General features: G+C 35.7%; 2 protein-coding genes across 6 annotated transcripts in view; one reads left to right on the top strand and one right to left on the bottom strand.

Moving 5' to 3' along the window:
• Positions 1-23,665, bottom strand: part of PCDH11X (protocadherin 11 X-linked) — a 958,739-nt gene that overhangs the window by 94,499 nt on the left and 840,575 nt on the right. The window lies entirely within an intron of this gene.
• Positions 6,583-7,359, top strand: LOC110137162 (mitochondrial pyruvate carrier 2). Its single transcript, XM_020893395.2, has one exon. It carries the CDS (start codon positions 6,782-6,784, stop codon positions 7,163-7,165), a length of 384 nt encoding a protein of 127 aa, XP_020749054.1. The 5' UTR covers positions 6,583-6,781; the 3' UTR covers positions 7,166-7,359.

Raw genomic sequence — 23,665 nt, 5'->3', positions numbered from 1 at the left:
TTAGTTACAACATCCCCTTAAGCCAAAGCCAAATCTAGAACACGGCCCTAACTATTGCAAATTCTATGGAGGCTGAGTGAGGTGAGGAAACTGAAGGAAAAAGCTTGAAGCTAACAAAGGTTGGTTCATGGGGTTTAAGGCAAGAAACCATCTACATAACATGAAAGTGTAAGGTGAAATAGCAAACCCTGATATGGGAGCTGTAGCAAGTTATCCAGAAGATCTGGCTAATTAGTTAATTAAGGTATATACACTAAACAATAGATTTTCAATGTAGACACAACAGTCTTCTACTGGAAGAAGACACTATCTAAGACTATCATAGAGAGGAGCAGTCAATGCTTGCCTTCAAAGTTTCAAAGGACAGGCTGATTCTCTTCTTAGAGGTTAATCCAGCTGGTGACTAAATGGAAGACAGTATTCATTTACCATTCTGAAAAACTTAGGAACTTTAAATTATGCTAAATCTATTCTGCCTGTGTTCTATAAATGGAACAACAAAGCCTGGATGACAGCAGATCTGTTTACAACATGGTTATCTGATTTCTTTCTTATTATTATTTATTTTTTTTTTGGCCAAGCCACCTGGCATGCAGGATCTTAGTTCCCCAGTCAGTGATAAACCCGCGACCCCTGCAGCGGAAGCATGGTCTTAAGGACTGACCACCAGGGAAGTTTCTTTTTTTAAGCCATTGTTGAGAACTACTGCTCAGAAAAAAAAAAAAAAAAGATTCCTTTCAAAATAATACTGCTAATTGGCAATGCAGCCAGTCACCAAAGACTTCTGATAAAGATGAACAGTGAGATTAATATTCTTTTGATGCCTGCTAACACAATATTCATTTTGCAGCCCATGGATCAAGGAGTGATTTCAACTTTAAGTCATTATTTAATAAATACATTTCATAAAGCTATAGCTTCCATAAAGAGTGATCCCTCTGATGGATCTGGGCAAAGTAGGTTGAAAATTTTCTAGAAAGGATTTGCCATTTTAGATGCCATTAAAGAACATTCATAACTCATGGGAAGAGGTCAAAATATCAACATTCACAGGAGTTTGGAAGAAGGATTTTGAGTACTAAATAAGTGTAGCTGATAAAGGGGAGACAGATTCTGAGAAGATTGATTCCAATTTTGAAATAAGTTCTACTGTGTTCAGTCACTCAGTCATGTCTGATTCTTTCCGAATGCATGAATTGTATCCTGCCAGTCTCCTCTGTCCACAAGATTTTCCAGGCAAGAATATTCAAGTGGGTTGCCATTTCCTTCTCCAAGTTCTACTATAGGTAAAATGTTATCAAACAACATTGCATACTTTATTTTCAATAGACTTATAAGGTTCATAAAATAATTTAGAAGAAAAATTAAATATCTACATTAGATTAAATCATGTAATCACATTTGCCATTCAATTAGAAATTGAAGCAAAGATGGGAGTAAAATCCGGTATAGTATAAGTGGTAAGATCCAACATAGTATCCATAAGGATACATATTTGAAAACATGAATTTATATAAAGTGATCTTAGGTTAACAAAAATATCTTCTCATCTTTCCTATTACATAACTGTTTTGCACAGAACTGACAAAAGATTTTGCTTCCTCAAGGCTTCCTTGGTGGCTTAGATTGTAAAGAGCCTTCCTGCAAAGTTGGAGACCTGGGTTTGATCCCTCAGTCAGAAAGATTCTCTTAAGAAGTGAGTGGCTACCCATTCCAATTTTCTCACCTGGAAAATTACGTGGGCAGAGGAGCCTGGCGGGCTATAGCCCACAGGTTCACAAAGAGTCAGACATGACTAAATGACTAACACTTACACACACTTTGACTTCTCAAAGGTATCATATTGGCTGGGTGGATAAGAAACATCTTTGAGGTTCATCCTTTAAACTTGATATTCAATATTTATAAAGTGTTTTGTTTTATAGAGTTTGATATGCTGTTTCTCTAGTGAGTTTGTGTTCCCCATAATCTTTTTCATGTTAACATTTCAATCTTCCTGGAAAATCTTCATCTCTATGAATCTCACTGGTATTGAAGTTAAGGTAAATGTCCCACATTTTATAAAATATAGAAAAATAGAATATGGTGGCTTAGTAGTTTCAACAAAGGATTTGTACACCCCCATCTATTTCATCTCAATAAGAATACTTACTTTTTAAATACATGAACAAATAAGAATATTCACATAACACTATTTAATAAAGATTCCTAATATGATTTGGTGTTAATATTAACAAATCACACTTCTCCCACAATATATCTGGTATGTATGTTGAAACCATGGCAACTATTATAATATAAATCTTTATCTTTGCAAAATAGCAAAGAAACAGGATTATTCACTAATATTTCCAAATTTGTAATTATTGGACTTTGCTATACTGTATAGTAAGCAAAAGATTAATGTTTTTTATCTGTTCTATAGTCTTTTGACTAAGGTACACAACAGCATTTAATAAATTTCTTATAAATAAATATCTAGTTGTACTAGCTAAAATTTAATTCTTGAAATATTACTGCCCTAGAAAATACCCTCTAAGAAGCTTGTGCAATTTTTATTCTTATATTATGGAAATTATTGCAATACATGTCTTAAGGAATTTCTAAGAAGTTCAGGAAAGCTTAAGTATACAGTATGAATATCTTTGTTTATTTTTTATTTTTTTCCATTTATTTTTATTAGTTGGAGGCTATTTACTTTACAACATTGCAGTGGTTTTTGTCATACATTGAAATGAATTAGCCATGGATTTACATGTATTCCCCATCCCGGTCCCCCCTCCCACCTCCCTCTCCACCCCATCCCTCAGAAACTATAAAACTCCTAGAGGAGAACATAGGCAAAACACTCTCCGACATAAATCGCAGCAGGATCCTCTATGACCCACATCCCAGAATTTTAGAAACAAAAGCAAAAATAAACAAATGGGACCTAATGAAACTGAAAAGCTTTTGCACAACAAAGGAAACTATAAGCAAGGTGAAAAGACAGCCCTCAGATTGGGAGAAAATAATAGCAAATGAAGCAACAGACAAAGGATTAATCTCAAAAATATACAAGCAACTCCTGCAGCTCAATTCCAGAAAAATAAATGACCCAATCAAAAAATGGGCCAAAGAACTAAACGACATTTCTCCAAGGAAGACATACAGATGGCAAAAAAACACATGAAAAGATGTTGAATATCTTTGTTTAAAAATGGTTGTGTGTGTGTGTGTGTGCTCAGTCATGTCTGACTCTGTAACTGTATGGACTGTAGCCTGCCAGGCTCTTCTGTCCATGGAATATTCCAGGCAAGAATACTGGAGTGGGATATTATTTCTACTCCAGGGAATCTTCCCAACCCAGGGATTAAACTTGTGTCTCTTGCTTCTCCTGGATTCTTACCACTGTGCCACCAAAAGTTCTAAAGCCAGAGTCTGATAATTTAATATAATTTCAAAAGTCTTATACATGTAAGTGTAATTTTTCCTTTTCCCTATTATAGAATATAAAAGTATTCACAGTAGATAATAAGCCTTAGGTTACATAAACTATAGACATATCAAATTTATGTAATGTAATTAGTAAATAAGGTCATTTGCTTCAGGTCTTACAAAATCATCACCTTTTCAAGATTTCTACCTAGACAGGACTATTTAAAATGTGATCTGGCCAGCTCCTAAAAATCAACTTGCAAACTTCCTATCTTTGCACTAAATTTTTCCATAGTGCTTGTCACCTTCTAACAATTACAAAGTTATCCTCAGGTTGATTGTTTATTTTTTCTCTTTCACCACTAAAATATAAATTCAGAGAAGGCAGGTAATTTTTTTTTTCGTCTGTTTTATCCTCTGATATAACAGAGCTACCTAGAACAAGACCTGTTGTAGAAGATCCAATAAATATTTATTAAAGAAAATTGTATTATACATATAAGATTGTCATAATATCACAACCATTAGGGTTATATTTTAGTTATATATTTTATATATAATTATACATAGTTTTATATATAATTATGTAAATATACATATATATTTAGTTATATATTTAGTTTAGAATATATCATGTTCCTCTTTTAAAAATTTTCTCTCAAAGATATATTATTAGTATTATTTCTTGAATATTGTATCCTTCTCAAGGTTTCCAAACAAACTTCTCATTCTGTTCTAATCTGTTTTTAATGTTTGAAATTTTAAAAAAGGAAACATCTCCTTACTAAATGCATTAATCCTCAACTAATCCTGAGTTCTTTTTAATATATTCTTAAATCTCACTGCATCATATTGTGAACATCTTTTCAGTTTCTATGCTGTATGTTACTTTAATCTGTATCTTTTCTTTCATCCATACTATTTCCTAATTTATTCACCACAATCTGACTAAAGACATCTTGTCTCTACTATTTATTCTTATATATGCTTAATTGCAGCATAGATTTACTTGATGATAATTATAATATAGTATTTTTTAGTATACTGTATTTAGTAAATATTTTTTTTCTTTAAAAAATGAAGGCACGTTAGAGCTACTTCTTATGTTTGAATAGTAAAGGTAACATTAAGTCTAATTTCTTAAAGAGAAAACAAGTGCAACTGAATTTAGGATAATATAAACTCTGTATGAAAAGAGTTTCTTACTGATGTCCTCACTTCTCTTTTATTGACTACTTTGGAAGAATGAACACTATATTTATCAATAGCTAATCTTTCTGGATAGCAATAATGGAAATTTGAAAGATAAAAGAAGAGACCAAATACTCTCAGAGTACTGTAGAGCCCACCACACTTAAAATACATTTCCATTGATAAATCTTTCTTTTGAGAAATTCCATATATTAGATCTTATTTTACCCAGTGCCTAGTTTGTCCCTGCACTGGTTAGCATAATTATTGAGGTGCCTCTGTGGTATCATTACTAATACATTACTGCAGCATGACAGAAAAATCTCATTTATCCTTAGAATACTGATGAAAAATAGTTATTATATTATTCACATTAGTGAAATTAATGAACTCAAAGATCTTTTACAGTCCTTCAGGCACAATGTTAGGCCATAATCTTTCATGATTTTCTCTCTGGAAGAGATAATTGACTTTATTATTTTGACAATATAAGACTCTTACTAAACTCAGGAAAGCTCATAGCTAAGAAAGATTACATAAATGGGTCAGTGGCTTAATATTAATACTTTCCATGTCAAGTTCTAAGGTACACCAAATAAAGTCAAGATAAGGTTTTTTTTCCAGTTTGAGTATAAATATTTACCTGCTTGTTTAAGATATTCATAAAAAATTCAATTTTTCATAAAATCTTGTTGAGCAAATTTTCAGAGCATTATATATAATATGTTAATAACAAATAAGCTAGCTCAAACAAATAATGTGTAGGAACACATTTATGAATGAAACAAATTTACTAAGGGTATGCACACAGACAGTAAAGAATCTGCCTGCAGTGCAGGAGACCTGGGTTCGATCCCTGGGTTGGGAAGATCCCCTGGAGAAGGAAATGGCAACCCAGTCCAGTATCCCTGCCTGAAAAACCTCATGGAGAGAGGAGCCTGGTGGGCTGCAGTCCATGGGGTCGCAAAGAGTCGGGCATGACTGAGTAACTAACACTTACTTACTTATGCACACAGAGTTCAGATGTTCAGAAAACAGCATATTTCTGTCAATGATTTATATTACAGAAAATTATATTCACTTACAGGGGAGATAACTTTGACATCTTCAGTTTAAAAATGAGAACACTGACATTCTGCTAAAAGATGAAGCTTTGGCATTTTTGATAACACCTATGGATGTCTTACTCTTTGCTTTTTGTATACCAGGGATAGAGTTTTATTTACAAAGTTAATTTTAAGATACTACATTTAGTTCTAAATCCTTTAAAGAAATCACAGAGGATTTGAATTAAGATTCTGTGTATGTCTCCACATTTTGAAATTGAAACTTTATTCCTACCAAATTGTTCTAGCTATCTATCTACAGGTATAGATTTTTTTGGCTCAAGGAAGCCTTTCCATCTTTACTGTTTCTCTCACATGTGGAAGTGCCTCAGATGTGTTTCTTCCAATATAAGAGAGTTTGGGGGGATAATGCATTGATTTGAGAAATTTTAAAAAATGCATTATACATATACATTTGTTACCAATATATTTTAATATCAATTGAAATTGGCACCATCTATACTACTTTCCTGGAGAAGGAAATGGCAACCCACTCCAGCATTTTTACCTGGAGAATTCCATAGACAGAAAAGCCTAGCAGGCTACTGTCCTTGGGGCTGCCAAGAGTCGGACACGACTAAGCACTCATACTACTTTCCATTCATGAAAGGATAATTCTAAAAGCTTTACATAGAATCTTGTGACCATCATGGTGACTATGTGACTACTACAATTGTTTCTATGGTAATCAGTTGTCAAGTGAGACCAAGAAAGAAAGAAAGGAAGGAAGAAAAAATGAGCTAAAAATACATGATTCAGATATTCATCACTTAAATGATGAATCACATAACATATTCTATCTTTGGATTATTTGAGGCTGCATTCCTTGTATACCCTTTTAAAGTTTTGTAATCTTAGAGTCTCCGCCCCCACAACCTTTTCTGGGCGAGGGCCAAAGGGTGGTTCGCTGTGGGGTCAGGCTCAGCCACGGGGAGGGCAGGCACCCGGGGAGAGAGGGCGCGAGGCGTTGATACAGGGGAGAGTGACGGGCTGCCCTACATTGCCAGCCAGGGACGAGCACGCGGCCACGCTACCACCCGGCTGCCCACGATCACTCGTCCGCAGAAATGTCAGCCGCCGGCGTCCGGGGCCTGCGGGCCACCTACCACCGGGTCCTTGATAGAGTGGAGCTCCTGCTGCCTGAAAAACTGAGGCCGTTGTACAACCACCCGGCAGGTCCCAGAACAGTATTTTTCTGGGCTCCAATTATGAAATGGGGGCTGGTGTGTGCTGGATTGGCTGACATGGCCAGACCTGCAGAGAAACTCAGCACGGCTCAGTCTGCTGTTTTGATGGCTACAGGCTTTATTTGGTCAAGATACTCACTTGTAATTATTCCAAAAAACTGGAGTCTATTTGCTGTTAATTTCTTTGTTGGGACAGCAGGAGCCTCTCAGCTCTTTCGTATTTGGAGATATAACCAAGAACTAAAAGCTAAAGCAAATAAATAAGAGTTCCTGATCACCCTGGCAATCTAGATATGGACATAACCACCGGGACCTAGTTTGATTTATTATTCAGTTGTTGATGAGGTGATACTAACTGTGCTAATGTTTGTAAGGCATAAAATGTAATTGGGAGATAGTATTGATACTTGATTCAACAGAAAAATAAAGCAAACTTTTAATAAAAAAAAATAAATAAAGTTTTGTAATCTTATTCTTTAAGCACAGAACCAGTGTGAAGCATTATTGTACCTTATGTACTAAAGACCACGTGCATGTGTGCTCAGTCGCTAAGTTGTGTCAGACTCTTTGGGACGCCATGGACTGTAGCCTGCCAAGCTCCACTATCCATGGGATTTTCCAGGCAAGAATACTGGAATGCATTGCCATTTCCTTATCCAGGTGATCTTCCTGACCCAGGGATCGAACCCTGGGTTTCCTGCATCTTCTGCATTGGCAGGTGGATTCTTTACCAATGAGCCACCTAGAAAGAGACCACAAGGTCTTTGGAAAGGACATGCATGACAAAGTATTAAGAAAGCGGCACTATCAGCATCCATGTCTGGGATTTCTCCTGCTTGACAGCTATGGATCGCACTTGTGACTGGGGAAAGGCTTTATGTTCTTTCTAGTTTGTATCTTTAGGTTCTTTGATGTTGTTTGTATACATCAACAGCAATGATAAAATTGAATTCTTTCCCCCAACCTACTCAAGAAAGTTTGTATTTCTAAATATTTTACATAAAAGGGAAAGTCAAGCTAATTTTTCAAAATAGTCAATATTCAAATGATTTTGAATCTTATTGGGGCAACTTCTACTCCACCCCCATCCTCCACAGTTCAGCTCAGTTCAGTCCCTCAATCGTGTCTGACTGTTTGTGACCCCATGAACTACAGCACACCAAGCCTCTCTGTCCACCACCAGCTCCTGGTGTTTGTTCAAACTCTTGTCCATAGAGTCAGTGATGCCATCCAACCATCTCATGCTCTGTCATCCCCTTCTCCTCCTGCCTTCGATCTTTCCCAGCATCAAGGTCTTTAACCATGAGTCAGTTCTTCCTATCAGGCGGCCAAAATATTGGAGCTTCAGTTTTAGCATCAATCCTTCCAATGAATATTCAGGACTGATTTCCTTTAGAATGGACTGGTTTGATCTCCTTGCAGTCCAAGGGACTCTCAAGAGTCTTCTCCAACACCACAGTTCAAAAGCATCAATTCTTCAGTGCTCAGCTTTCTTCACAGTTCAACTCTCACATCCATACATGACTACTGGAAAAACCATAGCTTGGATAGATGGACCTTTGTTGGCAAAGTAATGTCTCTGCTTTTTAATATGCTATCTAGTTTGGTCATAACTTTTCTTCCAAGGAACAAGCATTTTTTAATTTCATGCCTGCAGTCACCATTTGCAGTGATTTTGGAGCCCAAGAAAATAAAATCTGTCACTGTTTCCTCATCTGTTTGCCATGAAATGATGGGACTGGATGCCATGATCTTTGTGTTTTTTTTAATGTTGAGTTTTAAGCCAGATTTTTCACTCTCCTCTTTCACTTTCATCAAGAGGCTCTTCAGTTCCTCTTCCTTTTCTGCCATAAGGGTGGTGTCATTTGCATATGTAAGATTATTGATATTTCTCATGGCAATCTTAATTTCAGCTTGTGCTTCCTCCAACCCAGCATTTCACATGATGTACTCTGCAATGTATGTATGCATAAGTTAAATAAGCAGGGTGACAATATACAGCCCTGACATACTCCTTTCCCAATTTGAAACCAGTCTGTTGTTCCATGTCCAGTTCTAACTGTTGCTTATTGACCCACATACAGATTTCTCAGGAGGCAGGTCAGGTGGTCTGGTATTCCCATCTCTTTCAGAATTTTCCAGTTTGTTGTGATCCACACAGTCAAAGGCTTTGACGTAGTTAATAAAGCAGAAGTAGATGTTTTTCTGAAACTCTCTTGCTTTGTCAATGATCCAACAGATGTTGGAAATTTGTTCTCTGGTTCATCTACTTTTTCTAAATCCAGCTTGAACATCTGTACATTCTTGGTTCACATACTGTTGAAGCCTCACTTGGAGAATTTGGAGAATTAGCTAGCATGTGAGATTATGTAGTTGTTTGAACATTCTTTGGCATTGTCTTTCTTTGGGACTGGAATGAAAACTGACCTTTTCCATTTCTGTGGTCACTGCTGAATTTTCAAAATCTGCTGGCATATTGAGAGCAGCATTTTAACAGCATCATCTTTTAGGACTTGAAATAGCTCAGCTGGAATTTCATCACCTCCACTAGCTTTCTTCATAGTGATACTTCCTGAGGCCCGCCTAACTTTGGGCTCCAGGATGTCTTGCTGTATTTGAGTGATCACACCATTACAGTTATCTGGATCATGAAGATCATTTTTGTATAGTTGTTCAGTGTATTCTTGCCACCTCTTCTTAGATGAAGACTAATTAGGAAATCTAATATGTACCTTGAATTTGGGGTTCAAAGATTAATAAGGAAAACAAAAATTTTAAACTTTTCTAAAACTATTTTTTTTTTCTCTTTGAAGACTGCCTGAATTGAAAGGTAATTCTCAGGTTCAAAGATTTCTTTTCTATTTTTTTTTTTTAATTTCAGAGGCAAGCATACTGTCAGAGTATTTCAAATCACTTGAAATACAATATGTCTATTACAAATATTTTATTTACAAAACCCTGTTTCACACACACACACACACACAAAAACAGTCTTTGCTAAAGTAAAGTATATTATAGAAAATTATTGTGACTGTTTCTTCCCAATAAATCCTTATATAATTTTCAATTACTATTTCTACCAAATCAAAAATGATGGGAAACTTTATTGATTCAAGTTATAAGTACTTCCAGTTTTCTTTTTTAATTAACAAACAAATCACAGAACCTGTATTTATTTAGTTTTACTTTTTGAAAACATCTCCCTCTTTATTAGGATTTTGGAGAGCATACTTTATAAAATGCCAGTCTCTACTGGCAGGACTTTGAGTCAGCTAATTCTATTTTCTTTTTCTTCAGCCACTGAAAGAAACCCAGAGAATGAATGTGTGATCTGCTTTGGCTTCTTGTATGTAATCATTCATGATTTTACATTCATTAATTCTCTGCGTATTCATTGTCATCGCAATGCTACTATTGGCAAAAGCTAAAACTGAGATTTGCTCTTGTAGTTGCTCTTTCTCGTTAGAGTACAAGGGCTCTACTACATTAATGAGGCCCATGAACACAAATAAATAACAGAGAAGTAAAAATTTGGAAATTTCTAAGAGTGATAATGGCACTAAATAATATTACATATAGATTCAGTGGACTGTGATTAACATTTCTCTGAAAGGCATCAGAGCCTTTTTCTGCTGTTAGAACAACATTTACAGCATGGAATAAATCTAAATTAACACTAGAAACCCTGACTAAAGCATTTAGTATGAATAACCCATCCGAAAACAAGCAATGGTGCTTTACTCGTTACATCAACACAAATTGCAACACTAATTACCGCCTATTCTGTAAACATCAATCCAAATGTGTTCTTTACTCTTGATTTGCTTTAAAAAATCATTCATCCTATAAGCACATAAAAAGGGGACTTTTCTAAAGTGTTAACTATAATGCTTCAGGAAAAAAGGTGGTGTTTTAAGGAGCTCTACCCTTTACTCAAGTCAGCAATATAAATCTAACATAGAGTCGTTTACTTATAAGGTGTGTGGATCTGATTTGTATATTATTCAGTGATTCCCTCTGTGACCTTTATCAATCCTGTATTAATATTTCATCAATTAATAATGTAACAAAAGTTAGGGTTTAAACTGGACATAATTTCCTGTCTCACTGCTAGTGCTCTAATTTTCTCACTTCAGTTACATATAACTTTGTAGGTAGTGGGTAAAATGATAAACACTGCTGACTATTCTTCCTTTGAATTTCAAAACTTTTGTACAAATATTACCTCTTCTTTTCTCAGAGATATTAGCAATAATTCAAATTCTTATTAAACCGTAAGTGATATAGTCTTTTCAGAGATACATGAAAAGGGATTGAACTGGAATTTCACTAAGAATTCCTGTCACAAACATTGTTTTTGTTCAGTCACTCAGTCATGTCCAGCTCTGCGACCCCATGGACGGCAACAAGCCAGGCTTCCCTGTGCTTCACCATTTCCAGGAGCTTACTCAAACTCATGTCCATAGAGTTGATGATGCCATCCAACCATCTCATCCTCTGTTGGTCCCTTCTCTTCCGACCTTCAGTCTTTCCCAGCATCAGGGTATTTTCTAATGAGTCAGCTCTGCATCAGGTGGCCAAAGTATTGGAGTTTCAGCTTCAGCATCAGTCCTTATGAATATTCAGGACTGATTTTCTTTAGGATTGACTAGTTTGATCTCTATGCAGTGCAAGGGACTCTCAAGAGTCTTCGCCAACACCACAGTTCAAAAGCATCAATTCTTTGGAGCTCAGCTTTCTTTATAGTCTAACTCTTATATCCATTCATGACTACTAGAAAAACCATAGCTTTGACTAGACAGACCTGTTGGCAAAACAATGTCTCTGCTTTTTAAAATACTGTCTAGGTTTTTCATAGCTTTCCTTCCAAGGAGTAAGCATCTTTTAATTTCATGGCTGCAGTCACCATCTGCAGTGATTTTGGAGCCCCCCGCCCCTCAAAGAATAAAGTTTGTCACTGTTTGCATTGTTACCCCATCTGTTTGCCATGAAGTGATGGGACCAGATGCCATGATATTTGTTTTCTGAATGTTGAGTTTTAAGCCAGCTTTTCCACTCTTCTCTCTCACTTTCATCAAAAGGCTCTTTAGTTCCTCTTCATTTTCTGCTTTTAGAGTGGTATCATCTGCATATCTGAAGTTGTTATTTCTCCTGGCAATCTTGATTCCAGCTTGTGCTTCATCCAGCCTGGCATTTTGCATGGAGTATTCTGCATATAAGTTACATAAGCAGGGTGACAATATACAGCTTTAATGTATTCCTTCCCCAATTTGGAACCAGTCCATTGTTCCATGTCCAGTTCTAGCTGTCACAATGTAGAACGCATTAAATGTATGTGCATTGTGCATGTATGTGTATATCTGTCTCTCTGTGTGTAATTTTACTTGTCTTATGAGGAAATTTCTCTTTAATTTTCTTAGCTGCATTATGTGACTACCTGTTCTTGGAAAAATAATCAAATCTCTTTAAACAAAGAGAGTTTCTTTTAACACTAGTTTCACAGTTACTAATCTCATTCCTCTTTTGATTTGTATTTAGGACTAGGAGAGCATTTAGAGGTTGTTCTCATGCTCTCCTTTCATTTTCATCTATTCACGTGGGAATGTGGAATGGTTTTCACACTCAAAGAGCTATCGGTTTATCTGTCAGATTAGGGTCCATTTCACTCACTCATACATTCTTACATTCATTCATAATAAATCATGATTAGTTTTAAAATATGCTTAGCATTATTGACGGAAAGAAGGGAAGGTAGTTTTATAAGTGAGGTATAATTTAGACATTTGAGTTAAAAATATACTAAGATCTTGAAGGAATGAAAGAATGCCCTTTCAAAGAAATATCAATTGTATTAGATAACTTACCTTGGACAGGATTTTTGAATAGATGCATACATTTGGGGTATTTATCTTTTACAAAGTGTTTTCAAGTGTAGTGTCTGATAAGTTTTTTTTTTTAACCAATTAGCTTTAGGGATAATTTCTCAACCTGTATTAAATAATCATATTCTATTTGTCAAAATAGCTAGCATTTTGAAATAGGTTATAAGCTTTCTAAAAATATTGGAATCATGTTGTTGTTTAGTCACTAAGTCAGGTCTGACTCCTTTTCATCCCCATGGACTATAACCGCCTAGGCTCCTCTGCCCATGAGATTCTCCAGGCAAAAATACGGAGGTGGTTTGCCTTTTCCTTCTCTAGGGGATCTTCCTGACCCAGGGATGGAACCCGCCTCTCTTGCATTGGCAGGTGGATTCTTTACCACTGAGCCACCAGGGAATCGTAACATATGTAATTAAAAAGGAAAAAAAAAAATGTGTTCAGTGATTTAAATATTCTTAATGGGAAATTATCCTATTATAACACTGTTAAATGAAGATACTGAATTCATTTTTATATATTACATTAATCTAAAAAAATCTTTATTTATGCATGTGATCTGTTGGGCATTTCTATAATTTATGATCCAAATACTTTAATCTTGTATTCTGGCTAACTCGTGTTAGTTATTCAGTCATGTCTGACTCTTTGTGACCCCCCTGGATTGTAACCCACCAGCCTCCTCTGTCCATGGGCTTCTCCAGGCAAAAATACTGGAGTGGATTGACATTCCCTTCTCCAGGGTATCTTCCTGACCAAAAGACTCAACCCCAGTCTCCTTCATTACAAGCAGATTCTTAACTGTCTCAGCCACAAGGGAAGCCCTCTGTCTAATAAGGCACTATATACACTTCTGTTCAAGCTTCATACTCATCAAAGACAATATATCAGATATTACAATGCTTATTTAGTTAAATATATGATTTCAGTAATAATGTTGCAAATATTTTAAAATTTTCATGTCAAGTTAGCCATAACTTAAAATCAAAAAGTGCATTTCTTACAGTAGAATAGAATACATTATTTTTATTTTGAATATAAACATACATGTGCATTAGCTATCTCTATTTTTAAAATCTACTCAATTTATGTTTTTACCATGTGACATCAGTATTTTTCAGTAAAAATATCTTTCTATTTCCAACCACTTTTATAGCATAAAAGTTTTAAATTTTAGGAAATGCAGTGTTTAGTTTAAAATGTGATGCTATGTTTTTATGAAATTATACAATGTAGACCAAAACGACTTCCCCCATGTAGACATGAGCAATTAAATAGCTAAGAAAGTAGAGTAGAGCTCATAAAAACTCAATTCATCTAGAGTTTCAGCTTCATGGAAAACTCATGAATTTTTTCTTTTCCTCACTTGCCTCCCACCACCTTCAGTACTCCAAAAGCTGCTAGTGATCATAGAAATGGAACCATGTATCAAATGTTGCAGGTGGTATAAAAAGAAAGGAAAGAAATGCTAAAGTCAGTCTACAAGGACATAAACCTCCTGTGATGAATTAAGAATGACTTTTATTGCAAGGAAAGGTACTCTCTTTAAAGTTCAGATGCTGATTTATTGTATTTTGACAGCTCAGAAATATTTAGTTACAGGAAACAGAGGGAATCTGCAGCCCAATTACCAAGTCCCATTTCTTAATTTTGTATCCTAATTAATTCTTAGGTCATTTCCTACCACTTTGTGTTTTATCTCCTTGTTTGAAAAATTAAAGCAAAAACTTGGAAATGACCTAATAAATGAATTCTATTCACTAGCTAAAACTGCATTATCATTGCACTATTTTTCCTTTAAATGGTTATCAATTGAAACTTAATATATTGACTTCAAGAAAGGCTATGGTTAGGAATTTTTAGGATATTTTTTAGGTGAGGTTGATAGAGACTATGTTAATTTTTCAATAAGCAATTGTATATCTGATTGGCCAATACCTGGTAAAATGAGTCCATGTTAAAAAATATTTGTATAATTTTATGCAGTACCACTTTTGTCAATAGCTTAATTATTTTTATATTTTTCTTAACTCTATGACTGTGCTAAAGGAAAAAGCAAGGAGTTTCTTGCCGAGTTGAAGAAAACACAATTGGGGAATACATGTAACTCCATGGCTGATTCATGTCAATGTATGACAAAACCCACTACAATATTGTAAAGTAATTAGCCTCCAACTAATAAAGTTAAATGAAAAAATCCCCCACAATTTAGAAGGAAAAGTTAGCAAATATCACAAAGAGAATTCAAAGTGGATAAAAAGAATATGATGATATTAATAATAACACCACATGGAAACTAAGTTTAAGCTTGAGTTTATGGGTTGAAGATGTAATAGTTAATGAAAATTCTATACAGATTCAATTTAAGGACTATTTTCTGGTAGTGTTACTTACTAACTACATAAGAAAAAAAATTTCAAAGCTGTTTATCATTATCAGATTTACTTATTTGGGTAGGTTGCAGGTCAGTTATCAAAAGTCATGGAGTTCCTTATAGTAGAATAAACAGGGTCTTGGTCAAAGACATGAGCACAAACCATGCACTAGACTTAGGTATTGCCAATACACATTCTAAAGATGACATTCTCTTATCTATCCTGCTATTAAGTTAACTTTTGTTCAGTTATGAGATCTCAAGGGAATGGCAAGGCACAAAATGACAGTATATTGAAATGAGTCTGTTACAGGGACTGAATGCCAAGATAAATTTAATCTATATATTTAGTTGTAGAAAGGAAAAGGTCAAATTGACCCTGAAAATTACTGCTCCAATGAAAATTAAACACAGATCATTTTGTAGAGGTACAAAAATAAGTATGAAATAACTGATAGGTGGGAATGGATATCCATATTGTCAGAAATCAGAGGATACAGCAGATGCATATAATTGCCTTAATTTCACCATAGTATGCATTCACAAGAGCTCCTTCTGGGAAATGAATAGGTAGAGAATTCAGATTTTGGATAAGAGACATAGAGCAAAAGTTGGACATCTGAGAGGTTTACCCCGTCTAGGTAGTTAATCAATCTGCTGTTGCTGCTGCTAAGTCGCTTCAGTCGCGTCCGACTCTGTGTGACCCCATAGACGGCAGCCCACCAGGCTGAGTCTTCCTCTATTAACTCTACCTGATTTATGGCATGGTTTGTTTGCTTCATATTATAAACCCTTTTTCACAACTACCGAGAAATTTAAAGAGAGAAAAGGGAAAGAGATCTTTCAAGAGGATCAGTGCTTAGACTCAATAGAGATAAAGGTAGTATCTGGGTAGTGAGACGTCTTGGTATTTATATTTTAACTCTGCATAATATATAATAAATGAAAATAGAATTTTGATCCAACATATGCTTGCATTTGGGCTTCCCTGGTGGCTCAGATGGTAAAGAATCTACCTGCAATGCAGTACACACAGGTTTGATCCCTGTGTCGGGAAGATCCCCTGAAGAAGGGAATAGCCACCCACTCTAGTATTCTCTCTTGGAGAATCTCATGGACAGAGGAGCTGGCTACAGTCCATGCAGTTGCAAGAGTCAGACATGACTTAGCAACTAAGCCACCATCAACAACTGTTTACTACATGTCTTTTTTTTTAAATTTTATTTTTCCATTTATTTTTATTAGTTGAAGGCTAATTACTTTACAATATTGTAGTGGTTTTTGTCATACACTGACATGAATCAGCCATGAATTTACACGTATACCCCATCCCGATCCCCCCTCCCACCTCCCTCTCCACCCGATCCCTCTGGGTCTTCCCAGTGCACCAGGCCCGAGCACTTGTCTCATGCATCCAGCCTGGGCTGGTGACCTGTTTCACCCTAGATAATATACATGTTTCAATGCTGTTCACTCAAAACATCCCACCCTCACCTTCTCCCACAGAGTCCAAAAGTCTGTTCTGTACATCTGTATCTCTTTTTCTGTTTTGCATGTAGGGTTATCGTTACCATCTTTCTAAATTCCATATATATGCGTTAGTATACTGTATTGGTCTTTATCTTTCTGGCTTACTTCACTCTGTATAATGGGTTCCAGTTTCATCCGTCTCTTTAGAACTGACTACATGTCTTTTAACCTCACTCTTAGAGTATACTGAAAAATATCTAGTTAAGTATCTGAAAGTATCTTAATTCAAAGTGAATCCATAGAAAAAAAGGGTGAAGAAACAGGGCATTTGGGGAGAATGCTGAAAAAAAAAAAAAACATTTAAAAAAGTTATGATGAATTGTAAGGTAAAGGACAATTTTGAAAATATAAATCAAACAAGAAAGAGCAAGTTTTAGGTTCAGGATATAAGAAAAATGATGATGAGTGAGTAAAAGAAAGAAATTTATGATTGTGTAAGCTATTAAGTACCAGAAAGGCTAACTGTTTCACTATTACAAAATCCCTTTCCCTGGAAGTTAAAAAAAAAATGTGTTCATTAGGGCACATGATCACTCCCTTAGGGAGACTATGTGAACATTGTGGGCAGGGTGACCAAAGCAGTGATGGAGAGAGTTGGAGAAGAACCTTGCCACTGACTTCCAGGGTGAACTTTGGAGGGCACAAAGTGAAGTTTATGATAGCACTAGCTAATGTCAAATTTCAATCTTTATCAGTGTCTTTTTTTTTTCTTTTTCTGAGACGTGAGAAATGTCTAACATTACTCTTACTATTTATAGAAAGAAAATGTAGCTCACAGCTGTCTAGCACATTATGAGGGAGAAATAATGAGGAGATGAGTGGATAAAACATTTGTGGACCAATTTAATAATATGAAATTTTAGAGTGAGCTAGACCAGTTATAATTCCCTATATATCTAGAAAGGTTTTCAAAAGAGCCTGTGGGCAGATTAGTAAGCAAAAGAGGTGACTCATCCAAACTAATAAATATCATCATTTTGGCCAAAAAGCAGTGCATCATTGAGGAAAGTTGATATGACATTGGATGGCAATGACAAAATGGATTGTCCGTTGCAGTGATGTTACTCTGGGGGGAAATATTTTAATATTAAATGAGACATCTTTTAAGGGACATGCATATTTATACAATGTCTACATGAGCTGAACAATACTTAGGACCAAATCATCTGCAACCAAATTTTATAGTTTTCTAAAACAGCTTGAGAAGTTTTACTTTGCTACCTTCAGCAGTTTGCCCCCAAACACGACATTTAATTAGTGATCATTAAAATAGTGCAGAAGGCTTGACCCATCATATCCTTTCCTATATATTTAGCTTACTCTCTGGCTGGCAGATTTACCAGAGAGTTTTACTTTCTGGATGGTCAAAACCTTAACTGCTGAGAACAACACTTGAATACATTCTATTCAAGTGATGTCAAGCTGTGGGGAAAGGTAAGTGTTAAGGGTCAGACAGACCTGGGCTTGATTCTCTATTTTGGCACTTAAGAGGTTTTGTTCCTGAGAAAGTTAATTAGCTCTCTCTGAACCCCTTATTCCATTTTTGTTAAGGTCTACTGTGCATTTGTAATCCCTATTCTTCAGAAAGACTGTTCAGAAAATTGGACATGATATGAGTAAATCACTTAGAGGATCTAGAAAATAAACAAAATAACATTTACTTATGTATACAATAAATGTTCATATTGATTTTTTCTATGTATTCCTCCCCCAAGATTTTTGTAGTTATCAATAATTTTTCTATACACTGAATTATTTTTACAGTGGTGCCCAATTAACCTATTTTCTCTCTCATTAATTTAATTAGAAGCCAATCAACTGTTCATTCTATCCTATGCCACAGGGAAAAGAAAAACATTTAGTTCTTGTCAGTATCATTTCTCAACTTTCATGGCACAAATTCAAATTTACAAAGATATAGCTATTGACATTATTGTCATGTCTTGTCACAAATCCTCAAAAAGCCAAAAATAATATGCAAAAAACCCCAAGCATTTCCTATTAATATGCACTTGAAAGGGGCATATGAAAGCTAAGAGAGGGTGAAAGGGATAAAGAGAAAATATAATATTATAAAAATGACATGCTTGAAAAAATAAATATATTATTTGAATATACTGGGACTATTAACTAACTAATGATAAAGTTATAATTTTATTTTATTTTCCTAGTCAAACATCAAAAAAACAAAGAATATGATGTCATTAAGGTATTTCTGCTTTCTGATGCCAACAACAAATTGAAGTAATTACAACTGATAGGTTAATATGCCTCTTGATAGATGAGTCTACAGTCATTAGGGTATTTTTTTATCTCTAGCAAAGAAAGATTAATGATTAATTATACTTAAGCACTCTCCAAGACAGAAAGTATGCACCAGCTTAATCATAAAGTAAAATAAAGACAAAGAATATATTACTTGATATTAGGGAGGAGGAGAAGGTCATGTTTTGATAGAAATGATAAATCTATGTGCTACTGTAATAGAAGAATAAACTTGTTTGGCTTTAATTATGAATTAGTTAACATCCAGTTTCATATAAGCTTGAATGAGTTGCTCACATTCTCTGTAGACAGTTAGTCTGCCAATGCATTGTATGAAGCACTTGATATGTATTATTTTATGTATTCTCAAAAAAAAATTATGTAGTTAACGTAGTGATCCTCATTTTGCAAATGAAGAAATGGGGTTGAGAATGTCAAAGACCTTGTTCAAGTATTCACAGTTAGTAAGCACTAATAGCAGGACTTGGAAGATCTTTTTATCACTAAGTGATACTGAATACTCCCTATAAGATTTATTTTGTATCTAGTACCAATCCTCTTTAACATGTTCATAGAAGGTCTTTGAGAGACCATGTTAGGATATAATGCTGAAGGGACTGATCATTCTAGCTTTTGCAAAACTGAGTATATAGGTCTTATATAAGCAAGTCAAAAAGGTACATAGACCAAGGGGAGAATGCAAAATATCATCTCCTTTTCATAGTGATGAAGGGTGTATAGTGATGTTCTCACAAGAATTCAGTTCAGTTCAGTCACTCAGTCATATCTGACTCTTTGCAACCCCAATGAACTGCAGCATGCCAGGCCTCCTAGTCCATCACCACCTCCTGGAGTCCACCCAAACTCATGTCCATCGAGTTTGATGCCATCCAACCATCATCCAGAAGATGATGCCATCCAACCATCTCATCTTCTGTCATCCCCTTCTCCACCTGCCTTCAATCTTTCCAAGCATCAGAGTCTTTTCAAATGAGTCAGCTCTTCTCATCAGGTGGCCAAAATATTGGAGTTTCAGCTTCAACATCAGTCCTTGCAATGAACACCCAGGACTGATCTCCTCTAGGATGGACTGGTTGGATCTCCCTGCAGTCCAAGGGACTCTCAAGAGTCTTCTCCAACACCACAGCTTAAAAGCATCAATTCGTCAGCACTCAGCTTTCTTTATAGTCCAAATATCACATCCATACATGACCACTGGAAAAACCATAGCCTTGACTAGATGGACCTTTGCTGGCAAAGTCATGTCTCTGCTTTTTAATATGCTGTCTAGGTTGGTTATAACTTTCCCTCCAAGGAGGAAGCATGTTTAATTTCATGGCTGTAAGCATCATCTGCAGTGATATTGGAGCCCAGAAAAAGTCTGACACTGTTTCCACATCTATTTGTCATGAAGTGATGGGACAAGATGCCATGATCTTAGTTTTCTGAATGTTGAGTTTTAAGCCAAATTTTTCACTCTCCTCTTTTAATTTCATCAGGAGGCTTTTTAGTTCCTCTTCACTTTCTGCAATAATGGTGGTGGCATCTGCATATCTGAGGTTATTAATGATTCTCCCGGCAATCTTGATTATAGCTTGTGCTTCTTCCAGCCCAGTGTTTCTCATGATGTACTCTGCATATAAGTTAAATAAGCAGAGTGACAATATACAACCTTGATGTACTTTTCCTATTTGGAGCCAGTCTGTTGTTCCATGTCCAGTTCCAACTGTTGCCTCCTGACCTGCATACAGGTTTCTCAAGAGGCAGGTCAGGTGGTCTGGTATTCCCATCTCTTTAAGAATTTTCCACAGTTTATTGTGATCCACACAGTCAAAGGCTTTGGCATAGTCAATAAAGCAGAAATAGATGTTTTTCTGAAACTCTCTTGCTTTTTCAATGCTCCAGTGGATGTTGGCAATTTGATCTCTGGTTCCTCTGCCTTTTCTAAAACCAGCTTGGACATCTGGAAGTTCATGGTTCATGTATTGCTGAAGCCTGGCTGGGAGAATTTTTAGCATTACTTTACTAGCGTGTGAGATGAGTGCAATTGCATAGTAGTGTGAGCATTCTTTGGCATTGCCTTTCTTTGGGATTGGAGTGAAAACAGCCCTTTTCCAGTCCTGTGGCCACTGCTGAGTTTTCCAAATTTGCTGGCATATTGAGTGCAGCACTTTCACAGCGTCATCTTTCAGGATTTGAAATAGCTCAACTGGAATTCCATCACCTCCACTAGCTTTGTTCATAATGATGCTTCGTAAGGCCCACTTGATTTCACATTCCAGGATGTCTGGCTCTAGGTGAGTGCTCACACCATTGGGATTTTCTGGGTCATGAAGGTCTTTTTTGTACCATTCTTCTGTGTATTCTTGCCACCTCTTCTTAATCTCTTCAGCTTCTGTTAGGTCCCTACCTTTTCTGTCCTTTATTGAGCCCATCTTTGCATGAAATATTCCAAGAATTTGCTCAAATCAATTGTTCCAGATAATATTCCATAGTAATCACTGGACTGAATCTACAGAGCATGTATGTAATATGCACACACAGCTGTGCTTGTTTTACAGAAATATTAATCTTTTATAATATCAGTCTTTATTGAACTTTATGAAGGTGAAGCAGCAACTTGAAGATATAGGTGCTGCTAAGCAAAATATTATAATAATAATAATATCTACATGATAGGTAGAGAGAATGTAAACAAACAGAAAGATATTTTTAAAATGATGGTATATACAGATTTTACTTCTCAGTTTGGATGAGTTTACAAATATTCTTCAAGATTAAAATCCAGTTAGCTTAAAACAGATTAGTTAAACAGGTTTAGGGCAGGTGGAAATGAAAGCCAACTTATTTTTGAAAAATGTTGAGGCTATATGACAGCATTCACATACTAATTTGTTTAAAGCAATTTATATTTTAAGAGAAAGAAAGAAAACAAGAAAACATGGGATTAATCTATCATCTTAGTTCAGACAATTTTCACCAATAGACAATGGAGGTAAAATCCCCAGCAAGTAGAAATAATGTCATTGCACTGTAACATCTTTTAAAAAATCATCAAAGAGGTCAAAAACTATAGGGAACATTTTAGTAAATTTTACATATTATAAGTTAAGGGTGACTTTCTTACAACCTAGGGAAGGAATACATTAAATTTGGTAGCATTGTTCAAGAAGCAGAAGTTTGCCCAAAGCTTCATGTCTGGAAATATTTCAGTTCAAACTTATAATGGTAGGAAGTGGAGTTGGTAACAGAAAAGGAAAGGAGGAACATGCTTTAGAGAAATATCTGAGTTAAGAGAATACTTTAGAAAGTGAATGTAGTTTTCAAATTTGCATATACTTACAGTAATATAAGCAATATGTATATATATATATATATATATATAAAAACCCCATAAAATCTAATGTACTAAACACACAAATGAAGTATTAAAAACACTTAATTTGTGTTTTTAATACTTCAGTGTGCTTCAGTCCAGTCCAAAAACACATTTGAAGTGTCAAATTAAGCACCCTCTTTATACAGTGTGTGCATGCTAAGTCACTTCAGTCATGTCAGACTCTGAGATCCTGTTGACTGTAGCCCACCAGGATCTTACATCCATGGGATTCTCCAGGCAAGAATACTGGAGTGTGTTATTGCGTCCTCCTCCAGGGAATCTTCCTGACTCAGAGATCAAATCCTTGTCTCTTATGTATTCTACATTGGCAGGTGAGTTCTTTACCACTAGCACCACCTAGGAAGGCCCTGTATACAGTAGGGTAATCCTACTGTATTGAAACTGAAGTTCCAATACTTTGGCCACCTGATGCAAAGAGCCATCTCATTGGAAAAAACCTTGATGCTGGGAAAGATTGAGGGCAGAAGGAGAAGGGGGTCGATAGGGGATGAGATGGTTAGATGGCATCACAGACTCAATGGATATGAGTTTGAGTCAACTCCAGAATATACTGAAGGACAGGAGAGCCTTGGATGCTGCAGTCCATGGGGCTGCAAAGAGCTGGACATGACTCAGGGACTGAACAACAACATTCCTAATGTTATATAATTGAGACTGGTATTCTGGCATACTGTACTGCATTTCCCTTGAAAGTTAGTTCACATTATTAATTCTCTTATCTCAAATTTGCTTCCCACCCCATATGGAACATAAAGTAATTCATGTTTCAATTATCATAAAGGCTAAGGAAAGTTTATACCATTATTAGCTTTATAAAAAGGATGGTATTCTGATGCTAAGAATAACGGTCAGCAGTTTTCTCAAGAGCCTGAGCCCCAAAGAGATCTCTGATGATGCTCCAATTGACTTTTGAGATCTGGCACACACATCTGTTTACATATATACACACACTCAAAAATATTCAAACTTTAAAAAAATATATATATATGAGGGCAATGAAATAAAAGTAGGGAGGAGAAAAGTTATGTGATAGAGAGTAGGGGGTGTTGAATCATTCAAATAGTTGTACCGTTTGTCCAGTTTGACCTCAGTAAGAAATATAATTAATAGATCTTGGGTTCTTTAACACATTGTTTGGTTCATTCGCAGCTTGGACGAATCCAGGCTTAGTTTCTCACAATCTTTCTACATAAGGTCGTTCTCTTATTCAGCAAGTCAGTGTCAGAAAAGAAGCAGTCAAGCTTAATCTGATCCCCTTATTTGTACTTAGATTGCAGAACCCATCCCCTTTTTCTCAATCTGTCCTGAAAATGAAC

This window comes from Odocoileus virginianus, chromosome X, assembly GCF_023699985.2.
Source record: "Odocoileus virginianus isolate 20LAN1187 ecotype Illinois chromosome X, Ovbor_1.2, whole genome shotgun sequence".
Lineage (NCBI taxonomy): Eukaryota > Metazoa > Chordata > Mammalia > Artiodactyla > Cervidae > Odocoileus > Odocoileus virginianus.
The sequence above is the reverse complement of the archived record's forward strand: the minus strand, read 5'-3'. Positions and strand labels throughout refer to the sequence as shown.

Excerpts from the sequence above, each read along its gene's own strand:
- LOC110137162 (XM_020893395.2), top strand. The coding sequence starts at position 6,782 with ATGTCAGCCGCCGGCGTCCGGGGCCTGCGGGCCACCTACCACCGGGTC.